The 17,746-nt window shown below is 39.8% G+C and overlaps 1 protein-coding gene across 4 annotated transcripts in view; it reads right to left on the bottom strand.

The window, feature by feature from the left end:
- Positions 1-17,746, bottom strand: part of PHACTR2 (phosphatase and actin regulator 2) — a 270,043-nt gene that overhangs the window by 59,571 nt on the left and 192,726 nt on the right. For all 4 annotated transcript variants that reach the window (XM_057738536.1, XM_057738539.1, XM_057738537.1 and 1 more), the window contains exon 3: positions 2,599-2,679. In XM_057738536.1, the coding sequence (XP_057594519.1) occupies positions 2,599-2,679 (81 nt within the window). The remainder of the gene's footprint in view (positions 1-2,598; positions 2,680-17,746) is intronic.

Raw genomic sequence — 17,746 nt, 5'->3', positions numbered from 1 at the left:
CACAAGAGTCTAAGCTTAAAGTGAACCAAGAGATAAAGTACACAGAAATAAGTGGTTAAATAAGACGCATGACAGTGTTTGAGGGATTTCCCTCTTTCTGGTAAACTGGTGCACTGGGGATACAGTTAACAGAGGCAAGAAGAAAATCATGTAACAATAGAAGGTTAAAAAGGACACCACAGGAGAAAAAGAAAGGAGGCCAGTATGCAGGCAAAAATATCTACACGCCTTCATGTTAAAGCTAAGGGAAAAGAAAGTTAAGAACCAGAAGATGACTAAACTGGGACTAGTCCATGGACTTCTCAGGAGAGAAGGCCAACCACTGAATTTTTAGACTGAAGCTAGATCTTGGCATAAAAAAGGTCATCTAAAAGGAATAATAACAGCTGGGAGTGAAGGTATGCGGTGGGATGGGACAAGGTCAAACCTAGGGTAGCTGGCGGGATTTTAAAAGTCTATTTGGCTCACAGAATAAAGGGCATAATTGACAAGCCCTGTCAAGACCTAAGTCAAGGTCAAGAACATCAAGGCAAAGAATGAACCTTCACTGGCAGAAGAGAGGAGGTTGTCACCAAGTTCAGCAGCTTCTAGTCTCTGGCTAGAGCTGAAAACAGACCAAAATTCTCAAGATAATTGTTTTTGGAAAAATGACAGAAAATTGTTTTCTCCAGCCCTTGGCTGAAAAAGGGGAAGGACTCTACTTACAATAAGCCTTATCTGGAACTTCTAAGCATAAGGTAATTTCTATAATTCTATACAGGGACCATACAAAACTCAGAAAGCAAAACTCAGTAATTGATTTCTTAAACATTAAACCTACTACACTATGGTTAGGTTAAAGACTGTTTTGTTATTTTATGTTTTAAAACTTTTAACGTGCAGTCTGAAAATGTTAAATAAAACGACACAACAGAGTTAGATTTCTGTAAACATAAGAAATTGTAATACATCTTGCAAATAGTTTAAGAGATTAGGCAAAATAAAAACCAAGCAACACTAAGCATTTCTTTAAATTAACCAATTCCCACTTGTTTTTAGAAAAAGTAAATGCTTTTCTAGCTACATTTTTTTTTAATTGGATAAAAAAAGGGAACTTTAGTCTCTAATACTCATTAATAGTTTGATCATAAATTTTTCCATTTTTTTTCTTTCTTTAAAATGGTTTTCAAATAAAGGATACCAAACAAGTGCACTGGCCCACCCTGTAAAGGTGATTACCCAGTGCTGAGCTTTTAGTACACATATAACTTCTCTGCCACTTCTGGGCAGATTAGAGAAGAGGCAAACTTTGTTACTGCAAGCCCACCTTCAAGTAAAAAATGTTAAGGATTTTTTATTTCTAAAAGTCCCAGGCAGGAAATGAACAGCTTCCAGGTAACAGAAAATTAGGGAATACCTAAAGTTCATTCATAAAATGGAGTGAGACAAGTCAATATAATAGGCCAGAAATTGAAGTAAAGTACCTACAATTTTGAGGGATCAAGAAAAAATAGCATTATTCAGTCCAGGCTTCCCTGTTTTCTTTGAAGCAGAAGTAAAATAGTAAAGCACCTTCTAGCTCCTTCTAGAATATTCAGATGTTGGAAAAAGCGTGTTATTTAGATTTATAAATAGTGAATGCCAAAAGAGCTTAATCTCTTTGCAAGGAACATATAGCAGGAAAAGGGAAGTACTATTATTTCAGTTCCAAAATAATAGCATTTTATTTGTGCCCATAAAAGCACAATAATATTTTACCCCTGTAAATGTTCAGGGGGTGGGGTGAGGAAAGGCACGAGATAAGTCAACAATGTTGTAACAAAAATTTCCTTTAGTTTTATAGTAGTTGGGGGCAATGAAAATTGTTCAGTATTATTTGGAGAAACAACCAATCTTGGTATCTTCTTTTGATGGTCTATCTCAGTTTCTATCTAATCCTCGTCTTTTTGAACAAGATTCCCCCTTGAGACAATAGAGGGAAAAAGGGAAGAAGATTAGAAGTAGGGGAAAAAACACTTGGAAATAATAATTGTTAGTGAAAAGGTGAGAGAGAGCTAGACTCAAAGAAATGAAAAGAGAACAATGTTGGGAAAATTACTTGAGAGAACGCATAGAACAGATTAATTTGCCCCATGCATGCCTTACTGTACATTTGAGTGTATTATAGAGTATAAAGGATGAGAGGTCCATTTACCATCTCTTTACTCTCTCTTTCCTTTTACTAGTATACTTAAGAAACAAAAGGCCTGAGCGGAGCTAAAACTTTGCATTTACTCAAACAATTGAGTTTACCTGTATAGACAAAATGACGCTTAAGAACAGAGGATGAATCATGTAAGCATTTGTATCTTATCTGTATCTCCTGCCATGGAGTAGCTTTGTAAAGCTTTAGGTTCAGGGTCACATATGGTGAAGGACTCACCAAAGAGGTCATTGAATTTCTTCTCTAGAAAACCTTAGATTCTCGGCAGCCCACAAAGGCATTCTGAATTAAAGCAAGATTCTCAGAGTGTGGTACCTTATCTCCCAAAGACCATGATCATCTTAAATTTCAAAAGAAAATGAAAGACCAAAGAATGAAGGATCAAATTATTTTAAAGGTATGATTAATTTCCTCACCTTGATCAGGCAATTCCTTAAGAACTCCCCTTCTTATCAGCTCCTCTCTACTTTGTCTTGTAGAAATCTTCCTTTCTAATACTTTTAAAAAGAATAAGCACAAGTAAGAATCAAGTCATCGCTTAAAATAATTATGAAAAACATTCCAAGTAAAATTGAGCATTTTCATTCTGTTCACTTGAGGGTTCAAACCCCAGTTTTTCTAGCTGCCTAGCAAACCACGTGATTGGAATCAACATAATTAGGACAGGGCAAATGACACTAGCCCACAACCGAAGCCCAGCCACTGTGCCTCATCTTCCAAATGATGGTATTTAGCCAAGAATCCAGACACATTATCTCATATCAACTACGGAGCACCAAAGCTACTTCTCACTTTGAAATACTCCTTTCTTTAGCAATGATGCATTCTAAAAGACAGGTTTCTATGAATGTGCAATGTATGTAGAGGATATATATGCTTACATGAAAAGCAAACTTTCAGTAGACACTCAGGTAACTCATCTGAATCCTGGACAGAAGGAGCTACTTTTCTAGCGTTTTCTTTCTCACACCATCGATTACAAAAGTCCGACATTTTTGTAATTCTTTTCCCTGCCATATTCACAAGTTCTAGAGTGTTCTAGTGCATCCCCTGACAAATCCCAAATCTTGGGAGGATGGAGTTTATCTGTTTTCATAGCATGTAAAGGGATGGAAATCTTAACACAAATTCTTCTTCTGGAAGAAATTAAATTCCTGGTATAACTTCAGAATGGAGCTTAGGAGTTCAGGGTGGGACTTCAGTAGTATTCACCTTATATGTCTATAAGATTAGTTCCCAACCCCACATGTCTCTATAACCACTAGTTCCATTCCCCACTTTCAGGAGCCAAGAAGGTGCGTGAAGTTAATACAGGGTCATACCATCTTCTAATCCTCTGAGCCAACAGTCCTTAGAGGGCGTTCTGCCAAACTCTATTCCCTCTGGATATCCTGTTTAAGAAAGCACCTTGACACCTAACAAAGCACCAGAGCAGGGATCTAGTTAGGGCTCTTTGGGGAGAAGGAAAGGTTCATTGGTGGAGAGTGGGTAGCCACAGTGGGAATAGATTTTGACCTTCCCTAAATTCCTCCTCCTGGCTTCACACTCTGCAAATCCTAAAGTCACCCTAGACAACATAATTTCAAGACCCAAATGAAACCTCACTGCCCCAAGTGACATTCTCACACATACTAAGAACATGTTTTTTTGGGGGTGCTCCAGGTGGCCTAAAGCTAGGACACTGGGGAGGGAGTAGGGGGAGGGAGAGACGTGCCTTGGACCAGCAGCTTTGTATCAAGCAATGACATGAGCCTCAAAACAGCGACACTTAGTCTCTCTTGAAGAAATTGGATTTTTTTCCCCTTTCTGATAACTAGGAATTATGTATCTTGGTTGCCAGAAAAGTCAGAGAAAAGCCTGATATTAACCACAGATTTCATATGACGATTCATGGATGAAATGTTTCCTCCTTCTTAGAGACCTGACTTCATTTATATTTTATGTATAGCCCATGTGCACTCTTTGTTCTAAGTGCTGTCAAACTTTTTTTTTTTTGGTTAGAATCCGAATGTAAACAAACAAAATGAATGAATGAATGAGTGAGTACACGAATGAAAGGTCAAAAGAACAATAAGGAACATATCATGGGTTCATGTGGAGACACACACAGGACCTCCCCTCCCTTTAGGTCACCCACCTACCCCCACTCTCCACCACCCCTTCCGGAAGCAAGTAGCCACAGCTCACAGACAAAGATAACTGGGTGTGGGGGGCCAGCAGAAGCTGTTCTTTTACCGGAGCTCTTTTATGTAAAAAGAGTGCTGCTACTTAAAGGCAGCTTCAGTGTGTTCAGGCTTTTGTCAAAGAGGAGAGAACCCTGGTCAGCACAGGAAGCCAAACAACAACACCCACAATGACACTGGGGCACTGCCAAGACTGTGCAGGGGGTTCAAAAGGACCCTGACCATTACAGTCTCGCCAGATTGTACAACCCATCCGTGCCTGACTGGGGCTCCGAGAGGAGGCAGGCCTCTGAGACCTCTTGCAGCAGGGGGTCTCCACCCCCATTCCTGGGGGTGGGCCCAGAGACCCCCAGCTGTGCTGCACGAAGCCTGAGGCTGCAGGCGTCACGGGGCACGGGAGGAGGCCACATCCTGGGAAACTGAAGGCACTACTAATTCAAAACACAGTCACTGTGGCTGTGTGCCCCTGGCTCTTAGGAAACAGAGCTTCTAAGTGTTTGCTGCTCTGGTAAAGTGGCCTAAAACACAAAATAGCTGTCAGAAGCCCTGGATTCTAGTCCCAGAACTTCCATAACCAGTTGTGTGGTATTGGGAACTCTTCAAGTTCCAAGGCCTCTCATCCATTATCTGTAAATTGAGGGATGAGATTCAATGATTGCTAAAGGACAGCTCGTCCAGCTTGAATACTGGGTGATTCTGGATGATTAATCAATGCCATTCTGTAATCTCTGCTTTGGGCACCTTTAAAAGCTTTCACACTTGAACTTAAAAAAAAAAAAAAAAAAAATCATCGGAGAGCCCGGAACGTATTCCCTTGTTGTTTCTGCCTCTCCACTATGGGTCCCAGAGGATGCTTTAGTTTTAGTGTTAAGTTTTCCGTTGCCTTAATTCTAACTTAATCTCAGCTAAAAATCCCGCCTCTTTCTCCCTGTAAATACTGGAGCTAGAAGCGGCAGCTTCACTTCCTGCCAAGAATCAAACCCGACAGCTTTGTTCTTTTGCTCTACCTCTTGTAAAGGGGCCCTGATAGGAAAATGCCTTTGGCTATCTGTTTGGTCTTTGGCTGAGGGCATTTTTAACACATAATGCAGATAACTGTGTCCTGGGCCAAGGGGAACAAACTGCAGGCAGCTAAGCATGGAAGGTATGCTGCCAGGGCACCAAGTTCCAACCACCGCGCTCCCAGAACAAGTATCTCACTCTTCATCTTCTAAAATATGTGCCTCGTGTTTACAGAGTGTCTGTCTGTTTGCAGAACACATTCACTGGACACTTTTTCACGGGCTCAGAAGTGTTTTGCGTTGGAATGAATCTGTGAGGTCATTCTAGTCCAACATGCCACACAAAGCAAGAGTCCTTTCAGGAACATTCCTGAGATGTGCTCACCTGCCTGAAGACATTCAGAGGTCTTCAGGAGGTTCCCTTTGTGGCAGAGTCCTCTCCAGTTCTCCATCCCCCTCACTTTTAGGAAGGTATCCCTCATATGGGGCCAAAATCGCACTCCCTCCCATTGATCCCTCATATGGGGCCAAAATCGCACAGCTCTAGACTCGAGCAAGTCACCTGCGAGTGGAAAACCACAAGAGTGACTCTGGGTCCCCTGAGAGCAAAGTGGGTCATGGAAGCCCCCTAGAATCTGATCCCAAGCATCCACCAGCTGCTCTTCCACTCTGAAGCTCACACACTCATCTGTGCAACAACGGCAGTAATGCTGGGGGTCTCACTCACAGCTGTAGCACACCCAGAATTTTGCTGGGGAAGAGACTTAGCAGGACATAGATCACTGAATGTAATAGCTGGGCTTCTCCATGAAAAGTATTGTTGCCAGGTGAGTAAATGGCTCATGGTCGCTCACTTTTATCCTAATTGAAAAAGCATGTGTGATTTTTACAGCAAGGCCAAGCAAAACCATAATTTCTTTTTTTTTCCTTTTAAAAAAAATTTATATAGTTGATTTACATTATTATATTAGTTTCAGGTGTACAACACAGTGATTCAATATTTTTATAGATTATACTCCATTTAAAGTCATTACAAAATTGTGGCTTTATTTCCCTGTGCTGTATAATATGTTCTTATTGCTTATTTCTTTTATATGCAGTAGTTTCTATCTCTTAAGCCCCTACCCCTATCCCCACTGGTAACCACTAATTTGTTCTCTCTTTCTGTGATCTGTTTCTGTGTTGTTATATTCGTTCATCATTTTTTAGATTCCACATATAAGGGACAACTTACAGTATTTGTCTTTCTTTGTCTGACTTATTTCACCAAGCATAATAACCTCTAGGTCCACTGAAGCCCATGGCAGAATTTCATTCTTTTTATGGTGAGTAGTATTCCATTATAAATATATACCACATCTTCTTTATCCATTCATCTGTTGATAGACACTTAGGCTGCTTCCATATCTTGGCTATCGTAAATAATGCTACTATGAAGAGTGGGGTGCATGTACCTTTTTGAATTACTGTTTTCATTTTCTTTGGATACATTCCCAGGAGTGGAATTGCTGATTATATGGTATTTGTAGTTTTAGCTTTCTGAGGAACCTCCCTACTCTTTCCCACAGTGGCTGCACCATTTTACATTCCCACCAATAGTGGAAGAGGGTTCCCTTTTCTCCACATCCTTGCCAACATTTCTTTGTGCAAAACCGTGACTTCTGTTTCACTCCCCACCCTGGGTGAATTAAAGTCCCGACAGTTCAATCCTGATTACAACAGCTCACCTTCTTCTAACTGAAGGAAGCACTCACTGTGCCCCGTTTTCCTGACTTCATGCTCATACTCTGGTTTTCCAAGTATTTGAAAAGGACCAATCTTCCAAAAACTTCCAGTGGCTGCCCATCTCACATGGAATAACACCTCAACTCCTTTGCTGGTCTCTATGATGGCCCCGCTCCCACTCCCGGGAGGCCCTCCCCCAACCTGATCCTCCCCTAACCACTCCCTCCCGCCTTGCTCTGCTCCAGCCCCTTCGGCCCCATCTGCTTCTGGCTGGAGCCAAACCCCTGCCTGGTGGCCTCTGGCCTTACCAGGATGCAATTTTTCAGACCCCATATGGCGCATTCCATCACTTCCTTCAAGTGTTTGCTCAAAGGTCACCTTATTAGATGTCCCTTCCCTGCACACCTGATGGAGAATAGCTTGTTCCTCTTCCGATCTTAATCTTTCTTCTTAACCTGCAAACCGCATCCTGACCTCCGACATGGCACCTACTAACTACGTGTAAGTGTAGCCTCCGTGAGAACCAAAACTGTTTCCTTGACTGCTGCATCCCCAACAGTGTTTTGCAGGTTACTGGCACTCAGAAACAATGTGTATTTGTTGAAAAAAATGGATTAAAAAATAGGCTAAAAAGAAAAGAAAAAAAGAAAATAGGCTAACAATAATAACGGTCTTATTTTCTGCCCCTTCCCCATATCCAAACTAGGAGAGAGCAAGCAAACCTGTGGCAACGCTCTAAGAACAAGAGTCTTCAGTCTTCTCCCCCCTCGACTGCACAGCTGGGCGAGCCAAAGGGAAAATGCTCAGCTCTGTCCTGTGGCTCATCTGAAGACGTCTCTGTATGCTCTTTAGAAGGGAGGTCACAGCACGCAGAGGACAGACACCAGCCAACTAGGAGGGTGTAGCACATGATTGGGCTCAACATAAATTGTACGTGATTTATGATGTCCTTCTGGGCACGGAGCCTGCATTCAGGAGAGGAGGCTGGGGTATATGCCGCCAGCTCCTTTCTGTGGACGCATGGCCAAGATTTTATATTACTCTGGAAGTATCTGTGAGAGTAAATCTTGCAGTCAACAAGCCACTTGTGTTTTCTTTTGGCGAGGAAAGAGAGTCCTAATTCTCGATTCTAACACCGTTTAATGTCGGAACAAAATAGAAGAGCAAATAGGAGACCACTAAAGAAGCGGACCATGTTATCTTCTTGGTTTTGCGTACTGAATGGCCTTACTGTGAAATAGAGACAGAAACAGAGACCTGCTTGTCTTGCATGGAAAGTGTTCTATAAGAGCCTGGCTTTGCTTTACCTCTCCTCAATAGTTGTTACAGAAAACATAATGTCAAGAAATGGTCTCCTTTTTAAAAGACCCTTCACTAAGGCTTAGCTAAATCATTCAAAGAACTACAACCACTAAAATGCCACCCAACAGGACACTTGCAAAAACCTTCCAAAACATCCCAAGAATGTCAGGCAGAGAAACAAAGCCAGCATCTCCATCTCAGAACACTCAGGGGTCTGGCCCTTTTCTTGTTTATCCACGCCACTCCCCTACTCACAAACCCTGCAGACTCCAGAACAAGCCCAACTCCTCAGAGCAGCAGCCCAGCTTTACAACTGGTCCCAAAGAACCATTCCTCCCCTCACTTTTTTTTCATCTCACTTTCACACAAGCCCAAAGTTAAAGTCAACCTTTACTTCTTGCCATTTCCTAAACACTTCCTGCACCACCTCTCCTCCATTCCTTTGTTTCTTGCTCCTAGAATCAGGCTGTTTCCCTCTTCCTCTCCAGTGAAATCCTGCTAGAATTTGAAGTCCTCTACAAACAGCACCCCCAGCACGGTGATCTCACTATTCTGGCTGGTAGAATCCATAATAATTCTCTATGCTCCTGGAGCATTTTTTTTTTTAACTGAAGTACAGTTGATTTATAATGTTGTGTTAGTTTCGGGTGTACAGCAAAGTGATTCAGATACACACACACACACACACAGTATATACGTATTCTTTTCCAGATTCTTTTCCATTATAGGTTATTACAAAATATTGAATATAGTTCCCTGTGCTATACAGTAAGTCTTTGCTGTTTATTTTATATATACTAGTGCACATTTGTTAATCCCAAACTCCTAATTTATCTTCTTCCCCCCTCATTTCCCCTTTGGTAGCCGTAAGTTTATTTTCTAACTAGAGCACTTTTATTTATTTATTTGGCTGCACCAGGTCTTAGTTGCAGCATTTGGGATCTTCAGTTGTGGCATCCAAACTCTTAGTTGTGGCATGTGGATTTAGTTCCCTGACCAGGCATCAAACCTGAGCCCCCTGCATTGGGAGCACAGAGTCTTAGCCACTGGACCACCAGGGAAATCCCTAGAGCACTTTTAAATAACTTCTCTGTGCCTCAGCTTTCTCATCTACAAGATGGAATAATAGCTGCTATTTTCTGGTTCTTCTGGAAACTAAATGAGTTAAAACAAAGAAACGTTAGACTAATATTTAGAATCTAGAAAGCACTGAATAAATGTTAGCTATTACTATTATTGCTGTTATAGTACTTATATTTTTTATTGCTACATGTGTACACAGCTGCACATTCACTTCATTCTAGTCTAAGCCTATGAGATATGTCTTGTGTATCATTTCCTCTCCATAATGCCAGAAACAATACATTGCACAGAGTAGACACTGTGTGCGCTTCAGTTTTGTTTCGTTTTTTGCAGGGAGGGAGGGGAGGCACGTCTAGCGCCCTTTTCTACCTTTTCCACTTATCTTAGAAACAGCCCTCATGATATTTAGCCTTTGAGGAACCACCTTCCCCCTCCCTGAGTCCATGTTACCTGTGTGAGGCTAACCCCATCCCTGGGCTCCAGGGTTCCCAGGCTTATCCAGTTAAAGCCCAGTATCTCCCTGGTATCGGTGCTGGTTCGGAGAGGGGCTGTGTCCGAAGTGTACCAATGAGACCCAGGCCCAAGAATTTTGGTGCAACAATAGGAAAAGAAGGCATTTCCTTTCTTCTGGATCTACAGCCAGAGTGCGGATAATTTTGGACACACCCTGGTATAAAACTAGCTGAATAGGAGCCCAGGGCTGCTAGTAGTCAGTCACTTTGCCTCCATAAGAGGAGAGCCTAACTTAAAAAAAAAAAAAAAAAACCCCAACACAGAGGAACACAGACTCAAAAGGAGTCTGTATTCCTAATCTTAGCTTCTATGGACCTGGATCCAACCATGTCCGAAGGCTGTTTGCTCCTGGGCTTCTCAGTTAAGTGAACCAATAAATTCCCTGTTTTTATTCATCAGCAGTGAAAAGCGCTAACTAATCAAAATGGTGTTAAATAGATGCTTTTTAATACTAAATCTGCTTCCAGCAGAGCCCAAAGAGTCTCCAGGTTTTCAAGGCAGAAATATGAAAGAAGAACTACACAGACCCTCTTTTTCCCCCTCAAGGCTTAAAAAAGAGGAAGATGTCTACAGTCCCTTCTTCCTCTTGGGAAATCAGTGACACAATTTCCTTCAAAAACCTGATAGTAATCGTCTGTTTGGTGCTTGGATAGCATTTTAGTATTTGTTTTCTCATCAGTCCTCCCAGTATTCCCTGAAAGACAGGCTAATCAACTATTTTTATCTCTCTCAAATAGATAAGGATACTGAGACTTAACGAGGCCAAACGTTTTCTGGTCACATGCTTAGAATCTGTGTCTAAGCAAAAGCCGGCCACTTGCATTCTCCAACCTGAGTTGATAACTACAAAGATTTCAACTTTCCCAAGAGAGCTGCAATGCTTTCCAACTTTCCTTCAAGACATGAGACAGAACACGATCTTTTTTTTCTTTTTCTGACAAATATATAAACAGTTGTATATCACAGCTCTGTTGTCCTTCATTCATGGCATTAAATTTTCTTAAAATATTAATTTAATATTTTGTACAGGTAATATACATTTGGAAGTCTTGCTCTTATTGGTCATTTGTGTATTCTTTCACTGCTTATGCAAATACAAACATATATAACTATATTATTTTTAAAAGTTGAAGTAGAGTTAATTTACAATACTATATTAGTTTCAGGTGTACAACATGGATGTTCAATATTTTTATAGATTATACCCCATTTAAAGTTGTTAAAAATAATGGTTATATTTCCCTGTGCTGTATAATATATCCTTGCTGCTTATCTATTTTATACATAGTAGTCTGTGCCTTTTAATCCCATACCCCTATCTGCCCCTCCCTTTTCACTCTCCCCACTGGTAACCACTAGTTTGTTCTCTATATCTGTAAGTTTGTTTCTGTTTTTTAATATAGATTCACTTGCTTTATCTTTTTAGACTCCGCACATATGTGACAACAGAGATTGTCTCAGAAGAAAACCTTTTTAAAGTTAATTGTCAACAGACAATTTTTAGATGTAAGCATATTCTCATAGTTCAAAGTATAAAAGAAACAGCAGAAAATCTCACTTTCTCCCTGTCCCCCACTGGCTCTTACCTTGTCCCTCACCTGTTCAAATTGAAACTCACGCTTACTCCATAAGCAAATAACCATTTTTATTAGTGTCCTGTGTATCCTTCCAGACTTTCTTAGACAAAGTCAAATGTTCACTTTAATTTTTCCCTTTTTTACATAAAGGGTAGGATGTTTTAAAACTGTTCAGCATCATTCTTTTTCATTGAACAAGGTGTGTAATACTTCTAAAATTTCAGGTAACAGAGGTGACAGAAAAAATTGAGATGGGAAGAGAGAAGAGGCGATGGCCTTTGGCCTCGTGCAAACAGCACCAGCAGCAGCTGAAATCACTGCTGTTTCCAGAGAGGGTGAGCTGGGAACAGCCATGGTAAATCCATCCAAAGGGCCTCGTGGGTTTTATTCTCAAGGGATAAAGGTTCAGGACTAGAACAATGAAGTCCCCAATCCCAGGTGGGCCAGGAAGTACAAATGATCTCAGGAGAGTAATTAGAGGCCAGGATTTGTGAGCTACGTGAAACACTGCTTGCCCTGCCTTCTTCCAGGCAGACTCCTGTAAACTCACGAGAGGCACAAAGCCACTAGACAGGTGCCCCGGGGGTTCATCCCGTTTGATGGAAAGTCTGTGTGTTTCCATTTCTTGTTTCTTCACATTCAAAGACAGTAAACCCAAAACAGGGTGAGATCACAAAAGGCAGAGATGTTTCAAATAAAGACAATGATAATCATCCTCAGAGAAATCAAATTCTAACTTCCCACTAATAGGCTAGAGAAGTGACAGAAAAGTAAATCTCAGCTCTGAATGGTAAAGAGGTTGTTTTCTTTTCTTTTTTTAAGCTCGAAGATCATAAACAATATCCATGAGAGAAGAGGCTTCTAGAGAGCCTGAACTTCTAACTCTGATACCCTCCCCCATGATTCGCTCTAGGACAGTCTTATCCATTTCAGGGACTCAACAACGTTGATTGAAATGGGATAATATCTCGTTTTAACACTGATCAGGCAGCCAAGTGACAAGCCAAGAGTGGATATGAAAGAGACCTTAGTAACACTAAACTCTCTGAAATGAAGATATTCTCATTCATTTAAATACAAATTCTACTGCCCAGGATTAAAGGCATCTGAAATTTAGGCCCAATTTTTTAAGGGGGTTACTATAATCTTTAATAGCATGCTATCTTTTTTAATTGAAGTGTAATTGACATACAACATAATACTAATATCAGGTGTTTAGCACCTATTTTAGTTAGCCTATGAACAATACGTATTAAAATATTACCAATTCAAACCGATAGGTGTAGATAACCCGTCTAAGTAAGAAGATTCGGTAGGCATCCCCCCGAGTCCATGTTCATTACTTTCATATACATATCTAATAAGACCAGCTTTCTTAAGACGATTAAAAAGTTTGTGCTCGAGCATTTTAAACATTCCCCTCTTCTACCTACCATCTTGCCTACACAACAGAATGTACAGTATCTGTAAAGAATAGTAATTCTCTGGCAAAACCGGTCCATGCCTAGACTAAACCTAGATTCCTGCCTGACCCTGCAGTGAGAGGACCAAGAGTAACTTCACCGAAACTTTATTTTCCAAAGCAAAATACCAAAAAAGGTTTGGTGTTTGGGGAAAAGTTCCTTTTCATTGTAACTGGAACTATAATGTTCAGAGTTTGACAGCCATGCTGGGATTTCCTAGATGGCGCAGTGGTTAAGAATCCGCCTGCCGATGCGGGGCACGTGGGTTCGATCCCTGCTCCAGGAAGATCCCACATGCCACGGAGCAACTAAGCCCGTGTGCCACAACTAGAAGCCCACGCGCCTGGAGCCTGTGCTCCACAACAAAAGAAGCTACCAAAATGAGGAGCCTGCACACCACGATGAAGAGTAAAATGAGGAGCCTGCACACCACAATGAAGAGTAATCCCCACTCACTGCAACTAGAGAAAGCCCATGCGTAGCAACGAAGACCCAACACAGTCAATAAATAAATTAATTAATTTAAAAAAAAGTTTGATAGCAATGCTAACTTCCCACTTTGATATAATTCAGTACTTTCCCTTTCCATTCTGTTTCGAAATTTCTGATTATGAAGGTGATATCGAGTGATTTCAATTCTTCTCGAAGACGGAAAAAGATAGAAAATAGAAGTATATATTCTAGTCCTTCAAAAAATATATCTTGAGTTCAAATCCAGAGTTTGCAACCTGCAGGTGATCAGAGGCAAGCTCTTCCACTTCTTCATGCCTTAGCTTCTGCATATGAAAAAACAGAGGTAGTAAAACCTGACCTGGATGGACTTTAGAATGATTAGGATGTCTTGTAAAGTGTTTAACACAAAGTAGGCACCACATAAATATTACGTATTTTTCTCCCCTACTTTCCATTTTCTCCTTATACGTATCTATATCCCTTTGATAATATCCTATTGATATTTTTACCTGATATGCTTACTGATCTAGAAGGCAGCACAGTACAGGAGTTAAGTATGAAGACTTAAGCCAGGCTTCTGAGGTTCAAATACAGTCTGTGCTACTCATCAGCCCTGAAGTTTAGCGTAAGTTATTCAACTTTTCTGTGCCTCTAATCTTCATTAGTGAAATGAGGATTATAATAGCAAAATACCCATAGAGGAGCTGGGAAGACTTCAAGCATTTAACACAGCATCTGGCAACAGTAAAAGCTCAACAAGCGTAACTAATAAGGGTTAGTTATCATTATTATTAATAGCCACATATCTTGTTCCTACTTTAAGTTTAATCACAAATAAAACTTCAAATGAGTAACAGAAATAAAAGTTATTTTACTTTTGTTTAAAAAAACACTTGACTTCATATGCTGCACGTGCGGCAAATTATACAAGTTATTCAAAGAGAACTTTTTTTTTCTGCTGCGCCATACAGCTTACAGGATCTTAGTTCCCCAACCATGGGTTGAACTCACGCCCTCAGCAGCAAAAGCGCAGACCTAACCACTGGACCACCAAGCAATTCTCTAAGGGAACATTTTTCAAATCTCATGGGGTAGCTACTAAATTTACCTTTTCAGCACTGAACTGAGAAACAACAAGCAAGGGCTAAAGAATGCCAGCAATATGTTAACATTCGATTTAAACAGATGATTAAGTTTTAGTTTGTGTCACAAATGTTTTGCACTTGATTCACGTAAGGTTGTTTTTTTTTTTTAAGAGAAATTATAGGGGCTGAGGGGTAAAGGAAAAGGGGAATTGTTGTTCAATGGGTAGAGTTTAATTTTTGCAAGATGAAAAGTTCTGGAGATCCGTTGCACAACAATATAAATATACTTGACACTACTGAACTGTACACTTAAAAATGGTTAAGGTGGTAAATTTTATGTTATGGCTTTTCTACCACAAATTTAAAAATAAATTAAATTGTAAGATATTTTTGGACTACATTAAGGCTGAGAGCCATATGTCTAAGAGGAAGAATAGATCAGAGAGAATTTTCAAAGAATTTTAACTACACTGATGTATTATATGTTCACTGTTTTCCAGTAACCAGTCTCCTGTCCAACCATGCTTTTTATTCTCTTATATTTCTCACAGTCTCTCATGCTCTATCTTATAATAGGTACCAGTAAACACTTACACTTTTAAATAAAGAAAATTTTAAGAGTATGCATTTCAAAACCTAAAGAGTCTGCATTTGTAAAAGCAGTTGAAGAAAACTCAGGACAAAAAAAAAAGTTATAAACCTAGATAAGCAAACTCCTTTCACCTAACAAAGAGAAATACGAATTAAACTATAATTTATATTCCAAGTGGGAAACGAATCAGGAAAATATATAAGCCAAAAAACAGTCACTTTCCAGGACTTAGCCCTTAGTGATAAAGACCAGATTCGTATCACAGGATGAAAAAAACCAAAACAAAACCACAAAGGGAAATAATATGCAAAGGAAATAAAATAATGGATTTTCCTGACATGAGTTCTCTGACCCAGACCAGAAGGAGTTCTGTAGTAGCTTTAAAAGTGTTTAAGAGTGGCACCACTCCCAAGGAAAATGAAATGAGGAAATTATCCACCCTAGTAAGGCACATAAACAATCAGATCCTCTTTTAAAACAATACGAAGTCACTGTGTCTCATCCCAATGGAAGCCTTCTTTATTAAAAACATTGATGGGAACACTGCTCCTTTCCTCCACATACTTACTTCCCTTAGTAAGTAAATGTGGCAAAGAAAAAAAGAAAGAAAAGTTAACAATTCTGCATTTCATTCTAGTGGGTGTGATTCTTTTTAAAATGTCATTTATAATCAGAAATCAGCAAAATCTGATTATTAGATATCATGCATAGCATCCACGGCACATTTGAGAATGTTTTCATAGAATGCTCCATGAAAATGCCTTGCTTATCTGAGTTCACTTGCCCTAGAAAAATCTAAATTCCCCCTGGGGAAGGCTAGAGGCCTCATATCCCAGTCAGCTCTATGGCTCAACAAACTGAAACCCAGAGCTCACCTTGGACTCAACAAACAGTATCACATTTTCTAGAATGTACAGGAAACAAGGGAGTCTCCTCAACTCCATTTAGCAGTAAGATTTTATGGTTTTTATTTATCTATAGAAGGTGGGTCATGATGGTTTGGTCATTCACTGTGCAGCTGGCTATTTTAAACCCACGATGGAAGGTTTTCATACTTATGAAACCACTGATTTCAATTATGACAAATATACAAAAAAGTTAGCACTCAAAGTATATTACTCTTTCCCACAAATGGGTTTTACCCCTAGAACAGACCTATAATGAATAATAAATGCTCCACAAGTAAAAAGGTGGGGCCGTGATGATCCTTCCATCCACCTGTGAGTAAAAAGACGGAACCGAGAAAAGATTCTTTCTACTGGGAGAAAAAAAATGAAGAGGAATACTTAAGTCTCCTTCACATTTAACGCACAGAAGAAATTTGTTTTAACACCATCATATATCTTTAGGAAAACAGAATAAAAGGATTTCAAGGAAGTATTATGGTAAAGATTATTATACATTATCTCTTATTCACAGAATTTCTAACACTCATTTGGTCTGATTAGCTTCGGTTATAAAAGACATAAGTACACAAATGGTTGACCTTAAACACAACCCCAGCCCACCTCCATTTTGGGTTGATGATGCCCCACACTGACCTTTAAAAGGCTGGTACCATACAGAGCAGACAGTAACAGCTACTTAAGTTCACTATCCATTCGTAAGAGAATGGGCCCCCACCCTGTCCGTTAAATTTGATGAAATATTCACTTTGTCTATTTTGGCTTTTCGAGACTCCTTAAGGCTCTTAAGCAGCTCTAAATGATATGAGCATGAAGGAAGAACTGAAAATAGTCTTTTCCCCCCCAAAATTCTAGCACTTTCCAAATTACAAACATTTACTTCCCAATGTCCTATACTGGGATAGGATAAGGCCCACCAAGAGCCTGTCATTCATTCATTCATTCAACAAACACTTACTGAATGCTTAACATAAGCCAGGCGCTATCCTAGTTGCTTGGGATTTTTTTCAGTGAAGAAAATAAAAATCCCCATTTTCATGGAATTTATAATCTAGTGGGAAGTGGGACCAGAAAATAAACAATAGAAACAGTAATAAATGTTAGACGGTAAAATGTGCTATGGAAAACAAAACAGTAAGGCAGAAAAAGAGGAACCAAGAGTGCCAGGGGACCTATTTTACACCCACCAAGATGGCAATAATAAGACAGACAGATAATAACGAGTACTGCCCAGAGTATGGAGAAATTGGAACCCTCATACGCTGCTGGTGGGAATGGAAAAGGATGCAGTTGCTTTGCAAAACAGTCTTGGCAGTTCCTCAAAACGTTAAACATTGAATTATCATACGACTCAGCAATTCCATTTCTAGTTATATAATCAAGAGAAGTGAAAACATGCAACCACAGAAAAACTTATACTCAAATGTTCATAGCAGCATTATTCATAACAGCCAATAGTAGAAACAACTCAAATGTTCATCAACTGATGGACAGCTGAAGTGCAGCTTATTCACACAAAAGAATACTATTTGATAATAAAAAGAAATTGTCTCGATACATGTCACAACATGGACAAACCTTGAAAACATTATGCTAACTGAAAGAAGCCAGTCACAAAGACCACATATTTATTACATGATTCCATTTATATGAATATCAGGAACAGGCAAACCTATAGAGAC

Source organism: Hippopotamus amphibius, chromosome 6 (genome assembly GCF_030028045.1).
Source record: "Hippopotamus amphibius kiboko isolate mHipAmp2 chromosome 6, mHipAmp2.hap2, whole genome shotgun sequence".
In the NCBI taxonomy this organism is placed as follows: domain Eukaryota; kingdom Metazoa; phylum Chordata; class Mammalia; order Artiodactyla; family Hippopotamidae; genus Hippopotamus; species Hippopotamus amphibius.
Note: the sequence above shows the minus strand (reverse complement) of the source record. Positions and strands in the feature narration are given on the sequence as shown.